The following is a 25,926-nucleotide window of genomic DNA, read 5'->3' as shown; positions in this document are numbered from 1 at the left end:
AGAAAAAGAGATCACATTTTACCCACATTAGCTTCGCTGCACTAGCTGACTGTAAAATGTAGGATAGAATTTAAAATTCTCCTACTCACCTACAAAACACTTAATGATAAATCTCCATCGTATCTTAAAGACCTCCCAGCAGAACGCTTGTTGTCAGAGTGCTGAGCTACTTGTGGTTCCTAGAGTCTTTAAATGTAGAATTAGAGGCAGAGCTTTTAGCTCCCAAGCCCCTCTCCTCTGGAACCAGCTCCCTGTTCAGATTTGAGAAGCTGACACACTCACCACCTTTAAGATCAGGCTTAAAAACTTCCTTTTTGATAAAGCTTATAGTTAGAGATGGTTTAAATCACTGGCAATGATTGTTAGTCACAGGAACCATCTCTTAGTTAAGCTGCAATAGACATGGACTGCTGTAGTACTTAATTTATACACTGAGCTCGTCTGTTCCTTCTATTTCTTCTATTCAATAACCTTCTATCATTGTTCTATGTTTAACCTTGTCTCTTTCTTTCCAGTCGTTGTGCTTCTCCCCCCTCTTTTTCCCATGCTGTCCATCATTGGACTCAGAGCTGTGTCTGTGATGGGCAGCTGCAGAAAGAACCATCCTGCCTGTATCCAGTCCCTGGTCCAACCATCCTGCCTGTGCGCTGTTGTTACTTGTTTGTTGTTGCTGTGCCTTTTTCTCTATTTCCTGTATCCCCTCATCCCAACCGGTCGACACATTCCGCGTGGTTCTGCTGGAGTTTTTTTTCCCTTTCCACTGTGCTGTTAAATTGCAATTATTACAATGAAAGGCTTGCTGTATGTGGGATTTGTTGGGTTTAGTTGTTTAAGGTCTTAAACCTTACTTTGTGCCTTGAGATACCTTTGTTGTGATTTGGGGCTATATAAATAAGATTGATTGAATTGAATTAAAATAATACAATACAGAAACAGACGCACAAGTTGAAACCTTGCGGGAATTTTTTCTTGGATACATCAGGACAGATAGAAAAGGTTAGAGAGCAGACGGCAAGACTGTAAGGTGGGGGGTGGTTAAGACCAGCCTTAGCTCCTGTGGTGAATGAGGCAGAGGTGCACTTATCTGTGTTTCCCTGAACTATTCTGCCTGCAGTAGCTGCTATAAATGTTATTAAGTTAAATCAATTTGGTAATTAGTGCAGTGAACAGTAAAGTTTTAAGTGGAGTAGACTACAACACAAGTTGATATTATTTAAGATTTTGAGTCAAATCAACTTTGCCTTTAGTGTAATGAACTCAAAATAAACATTTCAGTCTACTAATTTTGTCGAATTGAGCTTAATTATGTTTTTAAGGCAACCGGTTTACTCTTCTTTTAAGTAAACTCACCTCCCCTGGCTTGTAGCCACTCCTATTTTAGCACCAATGCTGCACTTTCTTGACCCAAGAGAACCAGAGGTATATGACCTTCGAAGTCCTGTAGGTGGACTCACTTAGAACTGTTTTTTTTAAATCATATCTATTAACTGAATTTCTATACAGATACATAATATAATTCTATTTAAATTGGAATGCATATTCAGTGTAATTTTGTTCAGTTTTATATAAGTAATACAGCCTTTAATAATAATAATAATTATAATAATAATTTAGTTACTGTACTTAGTCATATGAAATGTTTCAGACTGACATAAAATTGAGAATATTCTTCTGCTTTTGACCTACATTAATTGTTCGGGGCCTGTGGTTTTTGCTTCTTTGTCTTAAGACATCTTCACAATGTTGCAAGTTAATGGTAAGTGGATATTACTTTTCTTGGAAATTAAACAAGACCATATTACACAAATATTATCTTTGCACCACGACTTGCTGTAGAAATATTTTTTCTACTATTAAGCCATTTGATTTGAGACAGTCATCACAATCATGCATTAATACAGATTGCACTTTGTTTATTTATTTAGTGTTCTTGACATTTGCAGGAAATGTGTTTTTCTGGTCTTCTTTGTTTTTGGTAAATTTGTCACAATGAATCTTCTACAATCTTCTTCAATGAATCACATCTTCGCTCTATATAAATTGATCTTGAACACTGTTGTGGGAAGTGTTTTATTTGTGCTTCATGACAGGACAACTTCATTAACTGGACTGTTAATTAGGGACTGATATACTGTACGTATATGTGAGAGATTGTGCGAGGATCCCTACAGTAATACATAAAACATAAAGACATAGTACATTCTCTAGCCCCTCACCATAACCCTAACCATTATGAGTAAAAGCACAAGTTGGGTTCTCACTATGTGATGAGTACACACGCACGCATGACACATGCACACACGTGAAATACTCGTGTGAATTCAAGTACCAATCTTTATAGCACTACTACTCTACTACTTTTACAACATATATCTTCTCCTCAAACAGATCCAGCTATATTTACTGTATGATCGAGCTGGAGGCCTCACCACTGTTGTCACCTTAATCCCGGAGCATAATTCTATTTGTTTTTACTTTTTGTTAATTCTTAAAATTACTCAGTTCTGTTTCTGACTGTAAATTGGGTCCAGCACCTGAATTATAATGTAAGTCTCCCTACAGGAAACACTGCTGAGTGCCACAGCTTTAAACAGCATTCCACCAGCTAGAATGGAACCCAGACACAGGCTGTTCAATCACACATGTTGGTTTCCACTTGGGTACAGTAAGTGCACCACCACAGTGGCTCAGGGATGAGTAGATTCAGGCTGATGTGAACTTTATGGTTTTTGCTCTGTCATTTCCTTGTCTTATTACATCCAAGCATTGTTGCAAGCTGAGGGTAAATAGCTAGACATTCCTTTCCGTTACTGTGCAAATGTTAGGTGGAAATTGTGCAAGACTTCATTAAAAAAAATATCCTGTTTGCAAAATGGATTTGTGTAGAATTAGTTTTGCTACTTTTTAAATATTTAATTTGATACAGTCATGATAAAGACATGTGTCTGCCTTCATGTACATGTATTAATACAAAGTTTCCTTTACAGTTTTTATCAGTCGCTTTGACGCAGCCGTCCAGCTAAACAACACATTCTCTTAACAGTTCACATACAGGTCTAAACAGCGACTCAAATGTCACAATGACACGCTTTGTTTGTAAAAGGCTCCAACCGTGTAAAGACACTGCAAATATGCCGCAAAAACTCATTTTGCCTTCAAACAATACAACTTGCAACCAAGTACATGAACACATCCAATCAGTCATAACACAGTGGACAGCAAAATACAAACCACTGATCTCATTGGGAATCAGTGCTTCATTGATTGCCATTGTAGCCTGTTGCTATTTGTTGTCTTTGTAGTTTAAAATAAATTTACCTTTTATGCAAAGAATTGGATCCAGATGAAGAAATGCTTTGATTTATTAAATCCATGACATTAATTTTTTTAAACAGTGGCAGAAAACTGAAATATTGTAAATATTACAGAAAATACATGTAGAATACAGAATACAGAATACAGTCAAAACTATTGGAGGATGAGACACAGACACTATTGATACTCAGTCTCTGCTTTAGACCTCCTCCATCCATGCTGGTAAAGAACAACACCAACCTGGTACCATTTTTAAGGTCTAAAGACTCATAGCAAATTGAAGATTTTTGTGTAGTGTCAATCAGGTGCTATAGTGAGTTCATACTGGTCTTAATGGTTTCTAATAGTTAGGAACGGATGATTTTCCTTTGGTTTAAACCATTTGAATGACGTCAGTGTCAACTGTTTTTCAAAAGGGAGGAGAAAATGTGTCAATCCAATGAGAACAGGTTTACACATTTGCTAAATGTGTCTGATACACTGCTGGAATAGTGATGATGAAAATAAATGGAACCTAGTTATGCAAAACAGGTCAAAGCGACCGATAAAAACTGTAACTGCCTGACATTGAGAGAGTGGACACACTCAGGTATAAATACCTGGGTATTGTCACAGTCTGGACTCACTTCCTGCTTTATTTTCTTATACTTCCGGTTTTGTCTTGTCACTTTTGTTTTAGCTTTACTTTGCAGTCACGTGATATCACCAGCTGTATTCTATCAATCATTACTCACCTGTGTTCTCATTAGTATTTAAGCACCACCTCTAAGCCCAGCACCTTGCCAGATTGTCTCCGTGTGTTATTGCCAGCAATCCAGTGTTTCTTCATCCCTTGTTTTTTGTTACCGATCCTGTTGTTTCCTGACCTTGCCATCCGCCTCACCTGTGATATCGCCTTGCCGTAAGTCCGACCTAAGCCTGTCCTTTGACCACCGATTGCCAGATCCTTGCCTGTACTGAAACCGCTGTCCTTGTGTACCGACCCTTGCCTGCCTGACCACGAGCTCAAACAAACCCTTGTTGTTCACTGAGCCTTGTCTCCGCTGTGCGTGTGGGTCCGCTACCTAGAGCGCTGTGACAGGTATAAATACCTGGGTGTGTCCACTCTCTCAATGTTCCTTCACTGGATGTGCATCGGTGGGATGACAGCAGCCTGCTTTTGGCGGAAATCCACCAACATCTCCTTGGTTTTTCCTGTGTTGATCAGGAGGTGGTTCCGCTGGCACCAGTCCACAAAGTTCTGAGTGAGTCCTCTATACTCTGGATTGTCGGTCCAGAGTATCAGTCATATCATATCAGTCCGACAGTCGCAGAATCATCAGAGAACTTCTGCAGAACACAGTTGTCCATGTTGTGTCTGAAAGGTAAAGGGCCAGTACAGTCCCCTGTGGGGCCCTCACACTACAGGTCAGAGTGTCAGACACACAGCCCCTGGCTCTCACAAACTGAGGCCTATGTATGTAGGTATGTATCTTTTCATGACTTGCTGTGTATTAACTTTTTGTTTGGGTCTTGTGATTTATAATACAAATTATATACTGTATGCGTGTATCACAGTGCTTTGCAGGTTTGGGCCATATTGACTCTATAATGGATTTAGTTATGAGCGTGTGTGTAGCTAACGGCCTCTCTCCTGTCTATTCCCAGGCTTGCTGTCTATTCTTTGGGGTCCACAAACCAAACATTTAGACCAAACAAGCTCTTACACAAAAGTGTGACTAATTTAACATATTTAGAGCATTTTTTGTAATAACAGTAATAACAGTTATTTTAGTAATATCACCACAATATTTATTAATATTATATTATTTATTAACAGGTAAAACATAAATATGGCATACTGTACTGGTATTATATCAATATCTGCAGTTTTTGTTTGATGTACAGCAAGATTATTGGGATTAAGAACATTGCATTCATTTGTTAAATAAATGAAATAATATATATTTTTTTAAAAACAGTGAAATATGTCACATAAAATGATGAGCATGAGTAAAAATCCTTCTCATGCATATGCTGAATGCATATGCATGAGAAGAAATACAAGAAAAAAGTTATTATTGCATTGTGTTGTTTTGGGCACGTGAAGGCTCAGCTTCCTTTCCTTAAATGGACATTTTTCTCAGTCATGTAGTTGTTCAACACACCTAAAGCTCAGACTATAAAATTGCTGCTTCCAGCACGGAGATTTAAGCTGCAGTCAGGGAGGAAGCATGAAGTCCTTAAATCTGAGCCTTCTACTGAGCCTGGCAGTTACAGTTTACTGTTTGCCAATGGCAAAGGTGGCCGGAAAGGATAAACAGTTTGCAGAGGCGAGAGTGATTTGTTGCGTTCTCACAGAAGAAGCTTTTGTTGCTTCATCAGGCTCTTGCAGCTTCTGCAACTGCTGCATGTGTATGAATCTAATGTTTTCTTCTCATTCACAGAGCTACCTGAAGAAATTCTTCAACCTGACAGAGGAAAGTGGTCCAGCTGTTAGACGGGGACTCAACCCTGTTACCATCAAGCTCACAGAGAATGCAGAAATTCTTTGGTCTCAAAATCACCAGGACGCCCGACTCAGACACTTTGGCCATGATGAAGAAGCCTCGCTGTGGCATTCCTGATGGAGCTGTCGCTCGTTTCTCCATCTTTGGAAAAAAACTGAAGTGGGAGAAAAACAGCCTCACCTACAGGTGAGTGATGCACACAGAGAGCGACCAATTGTAGACAGCATTTCATAAAGTATGGGTATGCGTATACATTAATTTCTCTGTGCCACAGGATTGTGAACTACACTCCTGACATGTCCAACGCAGAGGTGGATGACTCCATAGATAAAGCTCTGCAGGTCTGGTCCAGAGTGATTCCCCTGAGGTTAACAAATTAAAATTGAAGATTTTTGTGTAGTGTCAATCAGGTGCTATAGTGAGTTCATACTGGTGTTAAAACCTATGCCATGCTTCACATGCCATGCTTCACATGGCATAGGTTTTATATAATCTATTCAACTTACAGGTCCAAACCCTGACAAGGTGCCTGGGCCCACACCCCCCACCACCCCTGATTCCTGTAATTCAACCTTGGTCTTGGATGCCGTGGTCACTCTGAGAGGAGAGACGCTCTTCTTTAAGAACAGGTACTGTTTGGTAGAAACTACATGCTTACATTTCTGAGGCTGGAGTATTGATATTTTCACACAGTAGCCTTTTGGGCTATGGAACTGATTTGTGTTTGTTCTCAGCTTCTTCTGGCGCAGTTACTCCCAGAGAAATACACCTGAGCAAACTCTTATCACAAACTTCTGGCCTGATGCCCCCATCAACATTGACGCTGCTTATGAGAGTTATGAGTTAAACCAGGGGTGTCAAAGTGATGCCGATGAGGGCCGCTGCCCTGCTGGTTTTCCACCTCTCCCTGCCGCAGCTCCTATTGATCACCTTGACCAGGTGTGTTCAGTCAATGACAAGCTGGAAAAGCCAACTGACACACCTGATCAAGGTAATCAGCAGAGAGAGCTGGAAAACCAGCAGGGACACCGGCCCTTGAGGACCGGAGCTTGACACATGTGAGTTAAACTATGGGGTGCCGAATGTAAAAGGAGCACCTATAACTAGTTTTCTTACATTTAACTAAATGACACAACAAGTTTTCTCACATTTAGTTAAATGTGGAAAAAGTCTAAATGTAAATGTTAAATCTTAAATGTAAATGTTAAATGTAAATGTTAAGGGTCCCTGCACATGCAAAATTCACTTTTTGGACATTCTGGTACGTTTTTTTTCGACTCCCTGGGTCACGTTAAGACATTCCTGGTGTCTTAGAAGTACGCCCCCTACTTATTTCACATTTTTTAAGGTTTATCCAATCCGGTTCAAGAACCATCGTTTCAAATTTGGCGGCCTGGATACGTCTGCATTCGTGCTGGCCAATCACAGAACCAGCTTCGCCCCAGTAAATATATGGACAATAATATAGATCAGATTATGAATACTACAACTACTGAAATGTGAAATCCAAAATATCTGTCAAAAAAACTGCATATTGGCCAACAAATTATCATACCGCTGTTAAATGTACATACCTTTGCTCCTGAAGTGAGCAACAACTCTTCTACAAGGTAGCCGTGTGTTCACAGCCTGCAGTGGCATCAGTTTGAGAAGCAAACTCCTTGCGTTTCGGTAGCTGGCATGCGTTGCCCTGTATAAAATAATAAAAAAAAAAATTGTCACATTTACAGCTACAGTAGCTGACTAGATAAGCAACACATATGAGACAATAGCAACAACATCCATGTTAGACTTAGATAGAACTTGCCATAACCCAAATTCACAGGTCTACTTAGTGTTACGGACGAGGGTCAAACTAGACTTCACGAGATTCTAAAAACACGCTCCTTGAGCGGGAAGAACTACGGCTCTCACGGAGCCGGGAGGAGAACGCGCTCACACTGAGCGGAGGCTTCAGGCACCACGGCCGACGTGCTTCTAGCACACAGCTCTCTGTGTAATCCCTCACACAGACACCTGGCCGCAACCGGCAGACCAGGTCGCAGGGAACACAAGAGAGGGAAGACCCCAAATGCACGACCCAAACACAGTGTCTTAACGGTTAACATAAAGTGGTTGATTTAAATACAACAAAAACTCACTGCACAGCAGGACTCAGTTCAACACAAAGGAAGAACTAAAAATCACTGCATTGCAGGAAAACGATTAACAACCTAATTCACTATCAAAAACTAAACGCTCCGTACACTACGGGCAAAAATCCTAAACATGAAACATAAGACCTAAACATGGAACATAAGACACTCGCAAAAACTTACGTGGTGAGACAGGACATAAACAAAACCAAACTCCTTGCATCACAACTCTCCTCAACGTAACAATGGGGTAGCATCCAGCTACACCAAGCGTACACACCAGCGAACTGAGAAACAAAAACCATCCCTTAAATACTAACACAAACCAGGTGGGTCCACTAATTACAAAGGAAATAAACTTCAACCACCGACCCACATCAAAACCCGAGGAGCGCCTCTAGCGGCGCGGAGGCAGAACGTCACAGAACCCCCCTCTCAACGGCTGGCTCCCAGACAGCCGCCAAAGAAAACACCCGACCTGGGCGGGCGGAGGGGGAACAACACAGGAGGCGGGCAGAACACAACCCCTCCTCAAACAAAACAGGAGTCCATTACATGTCTATAAAAGTCCATTGCCTTTCAAGGCGGGCGACGAACCTCTTCCAGCCCCCGCTGCAGAGGAGTAGGCAGTTTGACCGTCCCCAGAATGACAGTGTGACCTCTGGGCGGCCGCCGACGAAACATGAGCCCTCCAGGGGCTTGACGCGGCCGAAACCGTCGGTCCATCAGACGTTGAGACCCCCGTGGCGGCCGACGGCGTAGGAGGCAGCGCCACCGTGGCAGCTGTTGACGCCGAAGGCGAGGCCACCAGTCCACGAGACAACTACGCTGCTCCGGACCACCGCCGGAGTGCAGGGAACCCAGCGGCGTCCTCCTTGGACCACCGCGACGACAAACAGGAACCAGCGGCGTCCTCCTTGGACCACCGCAACGACAAACAGGAACCAGCGGCGTCCTCCTTGGACCACCGCGACGACAAACAGGAACCAGCGGCGTCCTCCTTGGACCACCGCGACGACAAACAGGAACCAGCGGCGTCCTCCTTGGACCACCGCGACGACAAACAGGAACCAGCGGCGTCCTCCTTGGACCACCGCGACGACAAACAGGAACCAGCGGCGTCCTCCTTGGACCACCGCGACGACAAACAGGAACCAGCGGCGTCCTCCTTGGACCACCGCGACGACAAACAGGAACAAACAGCGTCCTCTTTGGACCACCGCGACGAAAAGTGGCCTCTACTGGACCACCGGGAACCTCGAGGGTCACACATGGCTTGGCGACAGGAACCGTACGTGGTGCTGCCCTCGGGGAAACAAGAAGCAGCCCCACCCTCAGAGAAGCGCCCTTCTTGGAGGGCAGACGTGGAGCCGGAACCGGAGACAAAACCAGACGTGGAGCCGGGACCGGACCACCCTCAGGAACAGACGTGGCCTTCTCCAGACCACCAGGAACGGACGTGGTCTCCACCAGACCACCAGGAACGGATATGGTCGAACGTGGCTTGGCGACAGGACCATGACGCGGTGATGCCATTGGAACAACACGAAGCAAACCCACCCTCACACTACTCTTGTAGGCCAGACGAGGTGCTGGCACAGGTGAGCCGACTCGTGATGCCGCAGGCAAACCGTTCGTTGCTACCAAGTTCTCTGTCCTTTCAGCAGTCACCATAAAATCCACCTCCGATGAGGTACGTCCCTTAATTGTCCGTTTAAAATCCACCGTTCCATCACCCTGTCCCTTCAGCTCCCTCCATATCCTTCGAGCCTCGGATGGAGAGAGATAAACAGCTCCGGGCACGGTCTCCATCTGAGTGACGGGAGCCGTGGGCGGAGCTACGGCAGACACTGCTGCCGGTTGAGAGTCTGTTGGCGCCCCTGAATAAAAATCGGCCACCGCTGTTCTGGCCGCTGCCAAAAATCCAGACCGCAGTGCTGGATCCCCCTGTGATGGCGGGCGTCCGGCCCACTGGGCAGCCAACTGGGCAGCCAACTCCTCCCGTAGCGCGGGGAACCACGTGACCAATTCCGGAACTCCCGGAATTGCGTGGAACTGCGGCACGACAACGATTAAATCGTCCAATCGATTTAATCCGTACAGCCGGTCCCATGGAGCCGGCGAGGTGCACGCAGCCCTGATATGCTCACAAAACAGCCCCCAGAAGCGAGGGTTGATCTACTCTGAAGCAGCCGAAGCCATGTGGACACTCCGGTGCCAAAACGAAACAAAACACAGAGCAGAAACAAAAGCACGCACACAAAACACAGACAAGCTAACACGGACTAAACACTTAGCTGGCTAGCTAACCTAAACCAAACACGAACTAAACACAAACTATGGGTCGGCTGGGATCTGGGTCGCTGGTGTGTTCTGTTACGGACGAGGGTCAAACTAGACCGAACGGTTTACTATAGTTAGAACGAGGGTCAAACTAGACTTCACGAGATTCTAAAAACACGCTCCTTGAGCGGGGAGAACTACGGCTCTCACGGAGCCGGGAGGAGAACGCGCTCACACCGAGCGGAGGCTTCAGGCACCACGGCCGACGTGCTTCTAGCACACAGCTCTCTGTGTAATCCCTCACACAGACACCTGGCCGCAACCGGCAGACCAGGTCGCAGGGAACACAAGAGAGGGAAGACCCCAAATGCACGACCCAAACACAGTGTCTTAACGGTTAACATAAAGTGGTTGATTTAAATACAACAAAAACTCACTGCACAGCAGGACTCAGTTCAACACAAAGGAAGAACTAAAAATCACTGCATTGCAGGAAAACGATTAACAACCTAATTCACTATCAAAAACTAAACGCTCCGTACACTACGGGCAAAAAATCCTAAACATGAAACATAAGACCTAAACATGGAACATAAGACACTCGCAAAAACTTACGTGGTGAGACAGGGCATAAACAAAACCAAACTCCTTGCAGCACAACTCTCCTCAACGTAACAATGGGGTAGCATCCAGCTACACCAAGCGTACACACCAGCGAACTGAGAAACAAAAACCATCCCTTAAATACTAACACAAACCAGGTGGGTCCACTAATTACGAAGGAAATTAACTTCAACCACCGACCCACATCAAAACCCCAGGAGCGCCTCTAGCGGCGCGGAGGCAGAACGTCACACTTAGGCTACCACATACACACGACAGAGTTTATCGGGATTGGATAAACGCTCAAAAAATGTGAAATAAGTAGGGGGCGTACTTCTAACACACCAGGAGTGTCTTAACATGATCCATGGAGTCAAATAGACTTATCAGAATGTCCAAAAAAAGAATTTTGCATGTGCAGGCAACCTAATAAATGTTTTCCAGCAGTCGTAGATTTTGCGTAAATAACTGTAATTATCATAGGAATTTGTTTTACAGTTTCTTTTTTGCAGTTGTCGATCGTAACTCTGACAGGACGCCAGAACTCAGCAGATCTATAGCGACGCATTACAGCAACATATTTGTTCGTATGTGTTTACTCTGTGTCTGCAGAACTGCAGTTTGACTTGTTTTGACTGTGCGTGTCATTGTAACTGAGTGGCTGAGATAACTTAATCGGCCCGTGTACGTTTCAACAATTTGATTTCCCATCCGTCCATCCATCCACCTTCACTGGCTTTCTCGATTCTCTTGCTATGAGCGGCAAACTGATTTTAATCAAAGCACTGCCTTACAAACCAATAAACCAGGCAAAAATATTTGTCTTTTACAAAAAATCATCAAACTCTTAAAAGTTACACAAACCTTAATGGCCTATAGTTTGCATACACGACCAATCATTGACTCTGAATAAAACGCAAGACACCGGATGCTATGTGTTTCGGAGTCATGCGTCCAGACAGAGTGACCAATACACAAATGTATGCGTGTGCAAATGCAGGCTACGAGAGAAACGGGGGAGTCGTGCACTAGATTTAGTGAGAAATTATTTTGACTGTGTGTGTGTCATTGTAACTGAATGAGTTGGTGAAAAGACTTATTCGGTCAGTGTACATTTCAACACTTTGATTTTCCATCCGCCTATCCATCCACCTTCACCGGCTTTCTCCTTTCTCTTGCTATGGGCAGCAAACTGATTTTAATCAAAGCACCGCCTTACAAACCAATAAACAGCAATTTTTTTTTAACAAAAACAAAATTTGATTTAAAACTGTTCTTTCATTTAGAGAAAAATAGAAAACAAAAAAATATACTTCTTGCGATACCTCTGCTTTGAATTTTTAATCAAAGCTTATCTGGGGATGGGTCGCGACTTAGCAGAGAGCTCCAGACTGCCTCTTGAATGAAACACAAGACCAAATGATATGTGATGTGTTTCGTATTGTGGTCTTACAGTCACAAAGGCAAACTTCAAATCCCTTCCCCCTCCTCCGTAGAGGCGACTAGACATGCTAATGTGTTGCTAGTAGTTTGTTCTACATATCTTTACTCTGCAAGAATAAACCTATATATTTATTGTATCTTTCTGGTCTAATTTATTTGTAGCACTTTGACATTCATTTAAAGGGCTCATATCATGCAAAATCCACTTTTTAGACATTTTGGAGCGTCCCTATGACTCTATGGGTCACATATACACACACTGAGCACGGTAGAAATGCATTTCCTGCTTTTTTCACATTTTGAAAACGTAAATTTTCTCATCCAATGGAGAGAGAGATCTACTGTTCTGAGGCCGTTCCCCAGGTTTCGTCATACTGGTTGAAAGTTCTCCCTGCAAATCCGGAACCACCACCCCCACAATGATCCCGAACCAAAACTGGACTTCCGCCATTTCCCCCCTCTCACTCACCGTGAACAGACCAGCACGGCAGCGCCCAAGTCCTCCCATAGAAATAGTTCATTTCTTAGGTGTTCTAACCAACACCAAAGTCTATTCACTTTACCAAGGGATCGACAAGTGAGGATTTGTGGGTCACTTTTATTTTTAACGGACCGGTGCCAGAAACACTGCCTCAGCATTTATACGTATGTGCATTTCAAACAAAGGTGCGTACAATGCTGGATTTTTTTCACGGCTCCTGTTGGAAAAAAAAGGACCTATTCCTAAAGTCCGTCATCCACTCACTGCAGTAAGTACATGCTTGATATTTATAATGTTTTAAAATGTTAGTTTGTCCGTTTAAAATGTAGTAACCTATGTGTGGGGCAAGTTACTAGCTAGCTAAGCTAACGGCTACAGCAAGTCGAGCCTTTGTCCCCTTCAAATGTGCTCATGTGGGCTCCTGCAGTGGCACACACCTGTGTGGAGAAAAGCTAATGACTAACGGCATCGAGCGGCTACAGGCAGGGAGCGGTGGGTCTAGCGTCTGTCCTTTTTCTGTAATCACATACACCTGCGGGGAACAGCTGATCGTTATCGCCCTTCCAGCGGCGACAGGCAGGAAGCGGTGGATCTAGCTCGCTGTAGTAAGTTTGTGCTTGATACTTGTGATATCTAAATATGTTAGTTGGGTCTGTTTAAAATGCAGTTACCCACATGTGAGACAAGCTAATCGCTAGCGTCGCTAACGGCTACAGTGAGTCAACCGAGCCTTTGTCCCTTTCAAATGTGCTACTCTGAGTTGGCGCAGTCACACACCTGTGTGGGGAACAGCTAATAGTGATGGGCCTTCGATCGGCGACAGGCAGGAAACGGTGGATCGAGCTTTTGTCCTGTTGACGTGCTGCCGCTCCTGTTTGTGTTGCGTTAGCCGTTAGCATGCCTTTAGGCCTTTGCACTTTAGAGCTACAGCTGGTCGATCGCTACAAAAAGAACCTGCAGATGAACGCGGTTATGTTTATTACCCAGTCCTGTGTCACAGCCTAAATCAACTTGTGATTTGGGGTTATGTCATTGTTCTATCAAATTCTAACATGATTAGTTGGAATGATTACTGTGTTGTGTTTCAAGCTTATTTGCTAATTAGTCACCTCTCTACAATACCTGCTGCTTATCTGGTCAGTTACCTATAGCTTGTACCATAGCCATTTGTAGGACCAATGCAATTTACAGTAAATGTAACAGTCTTTTCTATACTGTAGGAGGGCAAATCCCAGTTGCCCACATGCAAGGAGGCTGTCAAACAGAGAAATCACTGCAGACTGTTGGTACACGGACATCTGCTGCCCAGCTCAGGAGTAAAGGTATGTACGTTTGTATGTACCAACAGTAAGATAGGTAATAGAAGATTTTAATTGGTATATACTGTTTAGATTTTATATTTGAATTGTAACAACTGTTTATCTGTTGTTTTAGCACAGACAGGCCTGTCCTCTTGTTTGGTTTAATTTTTTGTCTGGTATTGTGTGTTCTTACATTAGAGAAGGTTTTGACCTACATAATAATGAACATTTCACTAATCTACAATTCTGATTGCAGTACCTTTTGTTTTGATGAGGTGATGGTGAGGACAGCCACAGCTTCCATCTGGTAGAGGACTGCTTCCGCTCAGTCTTCCTAATAGTGATGAGAACAAGGATCACCACATCTCCCTGTTTACCCTACTTTCATGCATTTCGTCTTCAAGGCCCTGCAAAAGCTTCTGACCTCAAACCCCCAGACTTCTTAATTAACTCAGTAACCTATACATTGCACATTGGAGTGTGAAGGTAACAGTTTGTTCTAACTTTGGAGTAGTGGTGTATTTTTTTGGTTTACAATAAAGTTGGCTTTAACTATTATGTATTTCACTAAACTCTGTTTCTGAAGGTAAAACACTTTTATTTAGGAAATCATAGTATTGAAATTACATGTTTTTCTCTTTCTAATATGGTAAGCTATAAAGTTGAATCGGCCATAAATAAAAAGCATATAAATTATATATAAATAAAATAAAAAAATTCTTAATGAGTGTTGCACTCACAAAAAACACATTTTTACTCAAATGGTAAAGGAGTTATTCCACAGGTGGTCTACATCAATCATACTATGAGTGTTTTAGTGTTTTATCCATCAGGAAACTGCCTTCATCTACAACCCAAGCATGAAGAGATGGCAACTCAGATTCTTCACCCCAGGAATTCTCGGCACCAGCTCACTAGCCTCTGTAGACTAGATACCTGTAACAACTTCAGATACAGAGACATATTACTGTCAAATTTATCAAGAATGACAAAAAACAATTAAAAGCAGTAAAAATACGTTAGGTCAATATATAATTTGAACCAATGCTTTTTGTTCCCAGGAAGGTCATGCAGTGATTGCTCTAAATATTAATGCACATTTTTAAAATAAAATTGTCAGAGCAGCAGCACAAGTAAGACAAAAACAGTGAAATGTGTAAATGTAAAATGTATTTATATTATTTCAGCTATGCTCTCAAACTTATTTATTTGTATAATGTAATCTAAAGTAGTGTTTTCTATTAACGAGAGTTTTCCAGGTAAGTCGTGTTGTGAATATTCAAGCTGCACACGCCATTTAGCATACGCATTAGCAACCGCTAGTCGCTTTGCAAATTACATAAATCAATTAAATTGAAGTAAATGCGACATTACCAATGAGACACATCTTGCATCAGCCGAAATGTGGCGACTTCAACAGCCTCCTCTTCAGCTTCAGGGTCAGATTCGGGATCGTAGACGTATGGTTCTACAACGCTACGAATCAGCTGGCTAATGTTGTGCAGTCCTGTAGTGGGTCTTCTTCTTCTGTGGAGGATTGCGGTGGATTGCATTCTCAATGTCGCACTACTGCCACCTATTGTATTGTAACCGTGCGGTGGCTCGTATCCATGGAGCCAATTTAAAAAAAAACAACAACAACAAAAAAGGTATGCGCTTCCGCACAGAGGTGTGTTGAGCAGCTTCGCTTGCGACACGCCCAGAAAACACAGCGTTTGCTGATGGGGAGTGAGAACCACATATTGACAGGGGCAGTGTGGACGATCTAAAGGGTTTTATGGGATGAAAATTTACAGAGACCTTACTGAGACATTAAACTCTAATATTTTTTAGAATGAAAAGTATGATATGACTCCTTTAAAATATGCAGTGCATTTTAAATTGAAATTAATATTACTATTGTTTATTAACTTTATTGAAAACACAGTATTATTGGCACAATTTGTCAGCGGGGAAGACATCAACTCTATTCAGTCGCTCTTCAGTCACTGCTGCTGTCTTCACACGCTTAAAGTGCCCTAACCGCTGCTTATGAATGCGTTTCCACATTGACTGGCGATGTCGCACTGGTTGCTCTCAGTTACAGCAGGATTGAAGCAGGGAAAAGCGAGTTAGCTGTCCTTGTTGATGCCATGACAATGTTTTGTCGTCTGTAAACGATCTGAACAGACTTTACAGTTTTATAAGGCGTAATATGATGCTTACGCTTCATTGTTGCTCCTATTCCATTTACGGCAGTGGCTAAAAGAGAACGAGGACTCAATAAGTATGCTATGATTTTCTGTCAATAAAAAATAAAATGTTAAACCTCTGACCCCTGTCTTTTGGGTCTTCTTTGGATTAAAAAACAAATGTTGAATGTTCTCAGATAATATAATATTGCTGCCCCCAGCAGCTCCCGGTGTTTTTTTTTTCCATGGAAAACGTGGGTGTTACGGGTGGTTTGCTACCACTGTATATGTGTGTGTGTGTGTGTGTGTTTATATATGTTTATATTTATATATCATATATTTGTGCTTTTCCTTCTTTCAAATTTTTCTTAAACTCTGCAGAAAAGCTTAATGAAGACGATTTTTTTAAATGTAATTTATTTATATAATCTATTAAACAATGAATCTGTTCTGAGACGGAACAGAACCATTCAGTGTGCATACAAATTCTAGTACATTCACTGTAGTTTTGAATGTGATCAGACTGGAGCCTCCATCACCTTGTACGATGGTTGAGAGAAAATATGAGACGGCCATTCAACCAAAACTGGGGTTTTTACCTAGAGGATGAACAAGAGTCAAGTATTCAGACTGTCCTGCATCAAGCAAGTGTTCTGTTCAAGCATTATTTGTCCAGTCAGTTCATACCAACCATAAAGTGACTGGATGCCGGTGACATCATCGCTGGGGAGAACAAAGGTGTCTGGGTTTTTGTACGTGTACACAGGATACATCAGAGCGCTCCGATCATTAGAGTGAGATAGGCCCAGGGAGTGGCCAAACTCATGGGCCGCCACCAGGAAGAGGATGGTGCCTACGAGTCAGAGATGTTATGGAATTAGACAGTGACGTAATTCTGTACTCTGCAGAGACTTAACTCACCTCTGCTGGAGCGGAAGGTGAAGTTCTCATCATCATCAAAATGAGCATCACCTCCGATTGCAGCACCCGGGGAGAAGGCGTGGGCCAAAGTCTTACCACGGCCATCAAAGGGGGAGGAATCACCATGAGCTGTGGCACAAATCCAGAAATGGTTCTTGTTAAACAGTATATGCAGTGTTTTTTACATTTGTGTAAGTAGTTCACAACACCATCATTTATCAGTAAGTATAAGTTGAAACTAGTGTGCTGATCACACAACCTGTTTTTAATTTCATTTGAAATGGTAATGTGGGGTAACTTGAAGAACTCACCTCCTGTAGCAAAGGAGATCATGATGTCAGCGGTGCCACTCATGATTCTTGTGAAGCTCAGAGGAGTGACTTTAGCCCAGACCTGCAGCGCTTTGTTTATGGAGTCGTCAACCTCTGCCTTGGCCATGTCAGGAGTGTAGTTTACAATCCTGCAGCCCAGAATAGAGTAGCATTTAACATTGTTATTAGACCGAAATCTTATGTGTCTTCAGCTCTGTCACCTGTAGGTAAGACTGTTCTTCTGCCACTTCACGTTGGTGCCAAACGTGGAGAATCGGGCCATATTGACATCTGGAACGCCACAACGAGGCTTCTTCATTACGGCCAGAGTCTCAGCATCCAGCTTCCCGGTGACTTGGAGACCCATGAATTTCTGCATCTCACTGAGCTTCTTAGTCATCGGGCTGATTACCCGTCTGATTGATGAGTTCCTTTGCTCCGTCAGGTTGAAGAATTTCTTCAGGTAGCCCTAAAACAGATTCAACACTCCTTTATTAACCATTCTTAAAAATATTCAGGATACAAGAGATGAGTTGAAGCAAAAGCACGCACTTCTGCCAAAAGTTCATCTTTCTGACTAGCTTCTGTTACCGGCATAGAGTAAACAGCACTTGCCAGACCTAGCAGCACAAACATGCTGACAGACCTCATGCTGCCTCCTTTACCTTGCTTGCATGTCTGTACTGGAGGCTACTGTTTTATACTGTAGCTGAGACCTGCTGGGAAGTGTGTTGCGAAACACCAATTGTGACTCAAACTATTAAGTGATTATTGCTTTCATGGTTGAGTCAAACAAGAAACACAGACTGTAATTGACGTGACACATACCACTTTGGTAAGATATTGATGGACAGTTTGTCAAAGACAACCTAACTGATTCCTCTGTATTTTTGTTTTATTTTGCTTTTGTTTTATTTAAGGGTCTCTATCCATTACTTGAAGTTTTATTCAGAGTGATTTTTGGACATATCTAGACATTGATACTGGCTAACTCTTTACTCCTGTTGCTACTGGTTTTATAGGGATGTGTAACACAGACATGCTGGATCTTGTCCTCATCAAAATCCTTGTTACTGTCTGACAGTTTTCAGACAGTAGAGCAGCCACCCCAGAATTGCAAAAACGTGTCAAAATCTGTGTTATTTGTAATGTTTCAGGAATCAGGTTTGAAGTCAGCAGATACAATACTGGTGATTTATTTTATTGCTGTATCGATATTATGTTCTGTAGACTCTACAGGTCCTTTGCTTGTGCTTTACTTGATAAGGCTGTGTATGTTTTATTTACTATTTTCTTATTTATTAAGTAAATTTGTAATAATCAGTACAAGAGTATGCACTACAATATTTACTTATTATTACTGTGTAAGTAGGTGGTGGCTTTTACAGTATTTGCTAATATTTGCAGAAGGGTGCGGCAAACACGTCTTTGTTTTGCAAGTGATGCGTTAGATAACTTAGCTAAGACTAGACACAGACAGACAGTCACAACAATCTGCACCGCAGCACTTCGCCAATTTAAATGATCACTGTTATTGCATTGTATGTGTAACCAGTGGATTTCTGCGTTGTGTAGTAGATAGATGTAGTAGATTCACAGACGGGGTATTGAAAATTTCCAGTTTATTCTGGCAAAAAGGAAAACCTATAACCCACACCAGGGTAAATATCTGCCCCCACTCCTGTATCTCTCCCACTGGAGTCATGCGAAAAAGGGTCAGGCCATGTTAAGCAGGTATGAGCATGCTGTAGTATGAGCATGCTTGAGAGGGAAAATGTGCACGTGTGACAGAGAAGGGGGGTGGTCCTGGCTGTGCTGTTTGTGATGCCCTGGGTAGTAGTACCGTGGCACCTGGGTCTGGCTTGCCTGTTTGTTGCTGGGGGGTGGTGGGGGACAGTGGGATAAGTAGCAGAGCCAGTCACAAACCTGGCTCTGTGGACTCTGGTGCCTTGCTTCCCAACTACTGTATCTCACACTCATCCACTTAGGTCTGTGAGGGGCGTCCTACTGATGAAGGGACTGGGGGGGTGGGCTACTGGGAAGTGCCTCAGGAGTTGCCACAGGCCCTGCCTGGGGTAGCAGGCCAGAGATCTACCAGTGTGGTTGGTGTATGAGGGGGGTCTGTTCTCCGCTTGCATGGAACCGCTGCCTGAGTGGTCTCTTCTTCTGCCGACTCCACCAAAGGCCCCATGCTGCGGGACATACCTTGCACTAGGTGATACGATCAGGCTGGTGGGGTAGGCCCCGGGTCACTCTTGTGAGGGTGGAGGACTCTCTGGGCGCGGGGGCTTTTCCTGGTGGGCTCACTACGGATCGTGGGTTCTCTGGCTCCATTCTCTCAGGCTGACCCCTTCCACTAGGCTGGAGCCCATATATAAATAAAATAAAATAAAATGTCTTTGAAATAAAAAAATCTTCTATCCTGGCGCTTGTCCCGCTTGCGCAGGGTCCACTCTTTGGCAAAGATTTCTCTATTTGGTCCTGTCGAGGGCATCTTCTGGTGATGCGCCGATGATCTTTAGGTCTTCCTTGATTCGGTCCATCCAACGCTTTTTTCCTTTTTTTTCTTCCTCTTGGCCGACGAATATTTGAAATAAAAAATATTATATATTATATATATATATATATATATATATATATATATATATATATATATATATATATATATATATATATATATATATAGCATATTTATATAAATAAAAAAATTCACATGAAAGGCAGGCCTAACCTAGTATATTTTAAGCTCCCACAGTATTCTCTGTTCAGTGTACACGTTGGTGCGTGGTCAGAAATCGGCCACACTTCGCCAGTTAGACATGACTGTTGTAAATTTGTCCAGGATTTTCCAGGTATGATTTATAAACTGTAGCTAGCTGTAGGGTACTACAGTTGTTGTTACATTTAGGTGCAAGCTAATCTGCCGCTTGCCTATCATATGCTAGCTAACAATATGTAAAGCTACAAATTGCTAAAAAAATGCAGGTAAACTAAATTTTTATGATTCACCTTTTAAATTGATTGATTGATTGATTGATTGATTGATTGATTGATTGATTGATTGATTGATTGATTGATTGATTGATTGATTGTCATTTATGTTCCCTGCAAGTAAAGTATATATCACTATTGCTTTCATTTTTAGAGAGAGAGATACAGGGATTGTTATTTTTCCATCAGCTGATTACTTTTCAGATGTGGACCTGAAACCTGGGAGTAACTACCTTGTCGATGGCAGCACCCAGTCATCCATTAGCACGCCGGGAAGACAACAGACATTAAGGTTCTTCTCAACTCCACCATTCCGTCCACCTCAGCCTCTGCCTAAGACATTTACAAGGTAAGTGGGTTTTTGAAAAGATGATAAAATATATAATTTCTTTTTAATTCAGATGTGTTATTGGCACCTTATTAACCAAACAGACAGACGTTTTAAATAAAATAATAATAAAAAGAGTGAAAAATAAATCAGAAATTTGTTCTGTTTTATTTTTCATTAGACAAATTATTGTTGCAAAGCTTGTCAATGACCAAGTAAATCTTCAGGAAAATGTGACAAATATTTTCAGAGAAGACCAAGCCAATGTAAGTGACATAGCAAAGTTGGTGAGGACAGCTCTGCAGATGGAGTCAGAAGTTGCCCTGACAGTTGAAGCAGGAAGGGTCACACCTGAAACGTGGTAATTATTATTTTTTTCATAATAAACAGTTTACTTCAGCTGTGTGCCACGTGTTACCTGCCCAGTGTTAAGTATGGGGTGCCGAATGTAAAAGAAGCACCTATAACTAGTTTTCTCACATTTATCTAAATGTCACAACATGTTTTCTCACATTTAGTTAAATGTGCAAAAGTCTAAATGTAAATGTTAAATGTAAATGTTAAGTGTTAAATGTAAATGTTCGCTGAGTGTAAACTGAATATTCATGAATGTGCAAGTAGACTCCACCTCTACCCTCAAACAGCGCTGGTCTAAGATCAGAGACGCGAACTCAATCACCTCAAACAGTGCGCACAAACCCCGCCCACATCCGATCTGGAAACTTTTGTTTTTAGCCTGGACGTAACTTTGGCTAGCTAGTATAGTTAGCTAACTAATTCTCCACCGGCGCCACAGAAATATTCTATTTAAACCTACTTAACTCCCCATTAATGGTGTTTACGACAGAACAGCAGTTTGAAGCGGAGCCTCAGCCCGCACACCTGCCGTTACAGCCCGTTCAATCTCCCCCAACGGGAGGGAGTCGAAGCTGGCGGCCATGATGGCTTCGACTTCAGGCTTCTCTCCAGTATTCTCGTGCACCGATCCAGAGTCAGATATGGGCGGAGCTATGCGTACTGTTTGACGTGTTTGAGTCCGCGTCACTGATCTAGGATAATAGGGGGTGGAGTCTACTTAAATATTTAGTTAGATCATTTAACATTTACATTTAGATTTAACATTTAGATTTACATTTAACATTTACATTAAACATTTATTTTTAACATTTATATTTATATTTAACATTTGAATTTATATTTAATATTTACATTTAGACTTATGCACATTTAACTAAATATGAGAAAACATGTGTCATGTAGTTAAGTGTGAGAAAACTAGTTATAGGTGCTCCTTTTACATTCGGCACCCCATAGTTAAGGGTAGGCACGTGCACATGAAACAATACAAATGTTGATTTTATATTAGTTTGTCAATGGAAGTTCCAAAATATGATACTGAATCTTACAAAATGCAATTTTATCTTCTGTTTATTGGATTTAGACTTGGACTTTTGGAAGAAAGAAGCAAGGAAGATTGTGGCCTTCAGTAACGATTTATGAAGAGTGGACCAAGAAGAAGAAAATGGTGAATTGAGCATAAAGTGTATAATGTTGGAGTGTATAAAGCTTGTTACAGTAGTTCCAGGAATAGGCCTTTTTATGGCCTGTCCAGTTATTCAGTAAATAACTAAAATTGTTTTAAGTTCGTCAGACGAGCACTTGGAACGAGTCCATTCCACGATAGAAAAGGTTGTGTTGGCAGCTGAAGCACTGCCAAGCATTGCCACCAGTCTGAGGGAGTTAGTTCATCTCAGCACAGGACTTACCAGACATCAGTGGAAACAATTAAGTCATCCTTCAAATGCCTCATGTAACTCTAAGTAATTAACAGTAGATTATTAGTGAGGTTTTTTTTTGTTCATCAAATCCTATTTAGTGTTTAAAACAATATATACATAATTGGAATATAGTGCAAACCTTAACCCTCAGAACTTTATTTTAAAAATATAGGACTGTTTTATAAAAAGTAGTTTAGAAGTATATTTTATGATCAAAATATACTGTAAATCCAAACACAATATAAATTCATACAATACCATATGGCAGACTGCCTGTAAATAAATAAATTGAGAGAAGGCAACTGTAAATCTCCTCACATACTTACAATTTGATATATATTTGATATCAATGGTGGATGCAATGTTATCTGCATGCTGCCAATCCTTAATTGCATGTCAGCAATGCATCAACATTCTTCTTGAAGGAGGAGACAGTTGTGCTAGGTGCAGGGGGCAGTTGTGTTCTGACAATCTAATCCAGGTAGCAGGATTTTCAGACATCCTGAACCTGGCAAACAGTTTGTAGCTGTTTTAGCACATTGTTTTTGTAACACACTGTTAAGACATTGTTTTGTACTGTTAATAGATTTTAACATAGAACATTTTTACATATTCTATAAAGTTAAGTCACGAAAAAGTAGAAGATTTTGTGATATGGCAGATGCTTTTACCAAAGTGACTGGGAAAACTATTAAACATTGTTTTAAAGAATGTTTGTTTAATTTGTCTTGAGAAGAAAATGAATTTAAACTTGGAAAATCCAGGACCCTACACCGCGCTCATCCGGAGGATCCTTCCTAGGTCGCCTGGAGGCGACGTAGAGGGGGGGGCTCTGTGACACCTGGTGTCACCACCCATTGCTGGGAGGTGCTAATGTGTAGCAGGTGTTCCTTATGTGGGTAATCAGGGGTCTGGCATTTAATCCATGACGGAGGCGCACTCCAGTCGCTGGTGTGTTACTCCATGAGCGGAAGCCTTATCGCTGCATTTGTGTCTATAAGTATGTTGTCCAAGTTGACCCAGGTCTGATGTACGTTTTGTAAGTTGCCTTTTTGAACCTGCTTCCATGCTTCATGTGCCTTTTGTTTTTTTGTTCATAGACTACTAGTTTAAGAGGAACCGGTACTAGTGTAGTTCCAGCTGCTTGGTTCTTTCCGTGCCTTGGCACGCTCTTTTTGTTAGTTACAATTTGTTAAGTACCTTGCCATTGCAAGCCGTTTTTTGTTACGCTCCCTTGTTTTATTAAATACTGTGGATATACTCATTGGTCTGCCTGCTTTTCTGCAATTGGGTACCAGTTCTGCACAGCGTTGTAACAGAACACACCAGCCACTATGGACCCAGCAGAGCAGGGTAATTTAGTTTCGGCTGTTCGTACACAAGGAGCTACCCTTGGGCGAGCCATGCAGCAGCTTGATGAAATGTCAAAGTCTCTGCTTGCTGTTAACACGTTAGCTCAAGAAGCTCACCGTTTAGCTTCCACCCATCCGTCCGTGAGGTTAGCGGCTCCGGAAATGTTTTTTGGTGAAGCTGATCGCCTTGACGGCTTCTTAAACCACATCAGTCTCATATTTGAAACTGAACCAACTAGGTTTTTAACAGAAAGGGATAAAGTTTCTTTTTGTTTGTCTTGTATGGGAGGGGATGCTTTTGTGTGGGGCATGGCAGAGTTCAAGAGTCAGGCTGACTGTTGCTCCACATTTGAGAAGTTTTCGGAGGAGCTTGTGTTAATGTTTAATCCGGCTGCTTTACGCCGGATAGTAGCAGCTAGATGGTTCCGCTTGTCCCAAGGCTCCAGGGCGGTTTCCGATTAGATCCTGGAGTTTCGTACTCTGGCTGCCAGATTGAACTATGCGGAGTTGTCCAGTGCGATAAGTTTTATGAAGGACTCTCACATCAAGGACGCACTGGTTGGCCAGAAGCTCCCCTCTAGACTCCGCGAGTTAATGGAGCTGGCTTCAGGACTCGGCCAGAGACTTAGAGTACGGGCATCAGAATGCTCGTCTCAGAGACCCTCTTCCCCGCGGTGGGGTTTTGGACCCAGGGAGGGCCAGGTTGCAGGGTCACCTCAGCGCGTTGCGCACAGCGGGACTCTAGAGGGACCTCGTACTCTAGCAGCAGCGTCAGGGTTTCAGCGGACGGGGCCAGTCCCGGAGCTTGCCCCAACCCAGAGTTTTGTTGAACCCATGGAACTGGGGAAGCAACGTATCAGCCAAGAGGAGAGACAGCGACGTTGGCGTGAGGGACTCTGTCTCTATTGCGGCCGGAAGGACCATCGCGTAATGAACTGTCCGTTAAACCTCAGGGCTCGGCGGCGGGAGGAGAGACGCAGCCGAGCAGAAGGGCCACCGTTCTCTCTCTGAACCAGCCTGTCCTTGAAGCGACGGTAGTGGCGCCCGGAGCTGTGCGACCGGTATTGGCTTTCATTGACTCTGGGTCGCAGGGGAACTTTATGGACATAGGGTTTGCACAGGGGTTAGGATTGGACCTTCATATGCTTGAGGACCCTGTTACTGTTCAGGCACTGGACAATCAGGTTCTCCATCAAATTACCCAGCGCACAGGAACTGTGGACCTGCTAGTGTCGGGTAATCATAGGGAGTCACTTGTGTTTAATGTTTATCACTGTCCTGATGTGCCGGTGTTATTGGGTTTGCCGTGGCTTCGCTTGCACGACCCACGGCTAAGCTGGGCCGAGATGAAGGTTCTGGAGTGGAGTCCGTACTGCCTACAGAACTGTCTGCGGAGCACAGGAGGTGAATTGGTCGGCGAGACGGAGAGGCAGGTGGACGACGCAGAGCTGGGCAAGGTGCCAACAACATACCATGACCTTCGCGAAGTCTTCAGTAAGGCAAAGGCTACTGCATTACCTCCACACCGCCCTGTGGTGGAAATTTTCCATAAAGAAGTAGATGAGAGAGAGTTGTCCTTTTGTGCGATTTATTGAAATAATAAAGAAAATAAAAATAATGGGGAAAGCAAATAAAAAGCATGGATGTTGATCGTGCACATCAACAAACCAAAAACCAGCTGGGGAGATCAGTGCACACACCACGATGTTGTGATGCAAAGAGCCCACGATCCTCAAGTTGCTTCTGCCTTTTAACCCCTTTCTCTGGCTCTGGTGGAACGTCAGAATTGTTTGTGCCGCCTTATCTCGCTGTGAGTGAGAATGTTTGCTTTCTCACTTCTGCATCGTCATGTCTTGTTACCCAAAGGAAGGAACACCGAGCTTCCAAGACAAGATGCATTGGCTTTAACAGCCTTGGGTCTGGTGGGGAGTCAGATAGGAAGGAGCCAGAGTCCGGGTGTAAAAGACAAACATATATCACAAATTATTAGTCAGTCAAATGGAACATCAGATGTTTAGACTTGA

The 25,926-nt window shown here is 42.8% G+C and overlaps 2 protein-coding genes and 2 long non-coding RNA genes across 9 annotated transcripts; 3 read left to right on the top strand and 1 right to left on the bottom strand.

Moving 5' to 3' along the window:
• Nucleotides 1–3,344: 3,344 nt before the first annotated feature.
• LOC114869185 (collagenase 3-like) lies at nucleotides 3,345–18,132 on the bottom strand. 6 transcript variants are annotated; one of them, XM_055514412.1, is made up of 10 exons: nucleotides 18,006–18,132; nucleotides 17,675–17,922; nucleotides 17,454–17,602; nucleotides 17,143–17,271; nucleotides 16,913–17,074; nucleotides 15,425–16,820; nucleotides 14,310–14,995; nucleotides 7,379–7,494; nucleotides 6,058–6,166; nucleotides 3,345–5,958 (listed from the first exon to the last, which is right to left on the bottom strand). In XM_055514412.1, exons 1-6 carry the CDS (start codon nucleotides 18,102–18,104, stop codon nucleotides 16,798–16,800), a joined length of 810 nt encoding a protein of 269 aa, XP_055370387.1. In that variant the 5' UTR covers nucleotides 18,105–18,132; the 3' UTR covers nucleotides 3,345–5,958; nucleotides 6,058–6,166; nucleotides 7,379–7,494; nucleotides 14,310–14,995; nucleotides 15,425–16,797. The 6 variants fall into 6 exon arrangements, with proteins under 6 accessions (XP_055370387.1, XP_055370391.1, XP_055370392.1 ...); XM_055514416.1 differs by having other exon boundaries at nucleotides 3,345–6,166; nucleotides 14,310–14,384; nucleotides 14,791–14,995; XM_055514417.1 differs by having other exon boundaries at nucleotides 3,345–6,166; nucleotides 14,310–14,384; nucleotides 14,940–14,995.
• LOC129602966 (interstitial collagenase-like) lies at nucleotides 5,589–6,169 on the top strand (the record flags this gene model as incomplete). Its single annotated transcript, XM_055502096.1, is given in 4 exon segments — nucleotides 5,589–5,633; nucleotides 5,742–5,831; nucleotides 5,833–5,990; nucleotides 6,079–6,169. Coding segments are annotated over 4 exon segments (384 nt in total), but the record flags the coding sequence as incomplete, so codon positions are not given.
• Nucleotides 12,489–14,608, top strand: LOC129605096 (uncharacterized). Its single transcript, XR_008696609.1, has 3 exons — nucleotides 12,489–13,017; nucleotides 13,970–14,071; nucleotides 14,307–14,608. It is a non-coding gene; the product is annotated as an uncharacterized LOC129605096 (long non-coding RNA).
• Nucleotides 18,133–20,207: 2,075 nt separating the features above from the next.
• Nucleotides 20,208–23,956, top strand: LOC129605097 (uncharacterized). The gene is made up of 3 exons (XR_008696610.1): nucleotides 20,208–20,793; nucleotides 21,023–21,133; nucleotides 22,214–23,956. It is a non-coding gene; the product is annotated as an uncharacterized LOC129605097 (long non-coding RNA).
• The last annotated feature ends 1,970 nt before the right edge of the window (nucleotides 23,957–25,926 follow it).

This window comes from Betta splendens, chromosome 14, assembly GCF_900634795.4.
Source record: "Betta splendens chromosome 14, fBetSpl5.4, whole genome shotgun sequence".
In the NCBI taxonomy this organism is placed as follows: Eukaryota; Metazoa; Chordata; class Actinopteri; order Anabantiformes; family Osphronemidae; genus Betta; species Betta splendens.
This window is presented reverse-complemented; position numbering and strand designations above follow the sequence as displayed.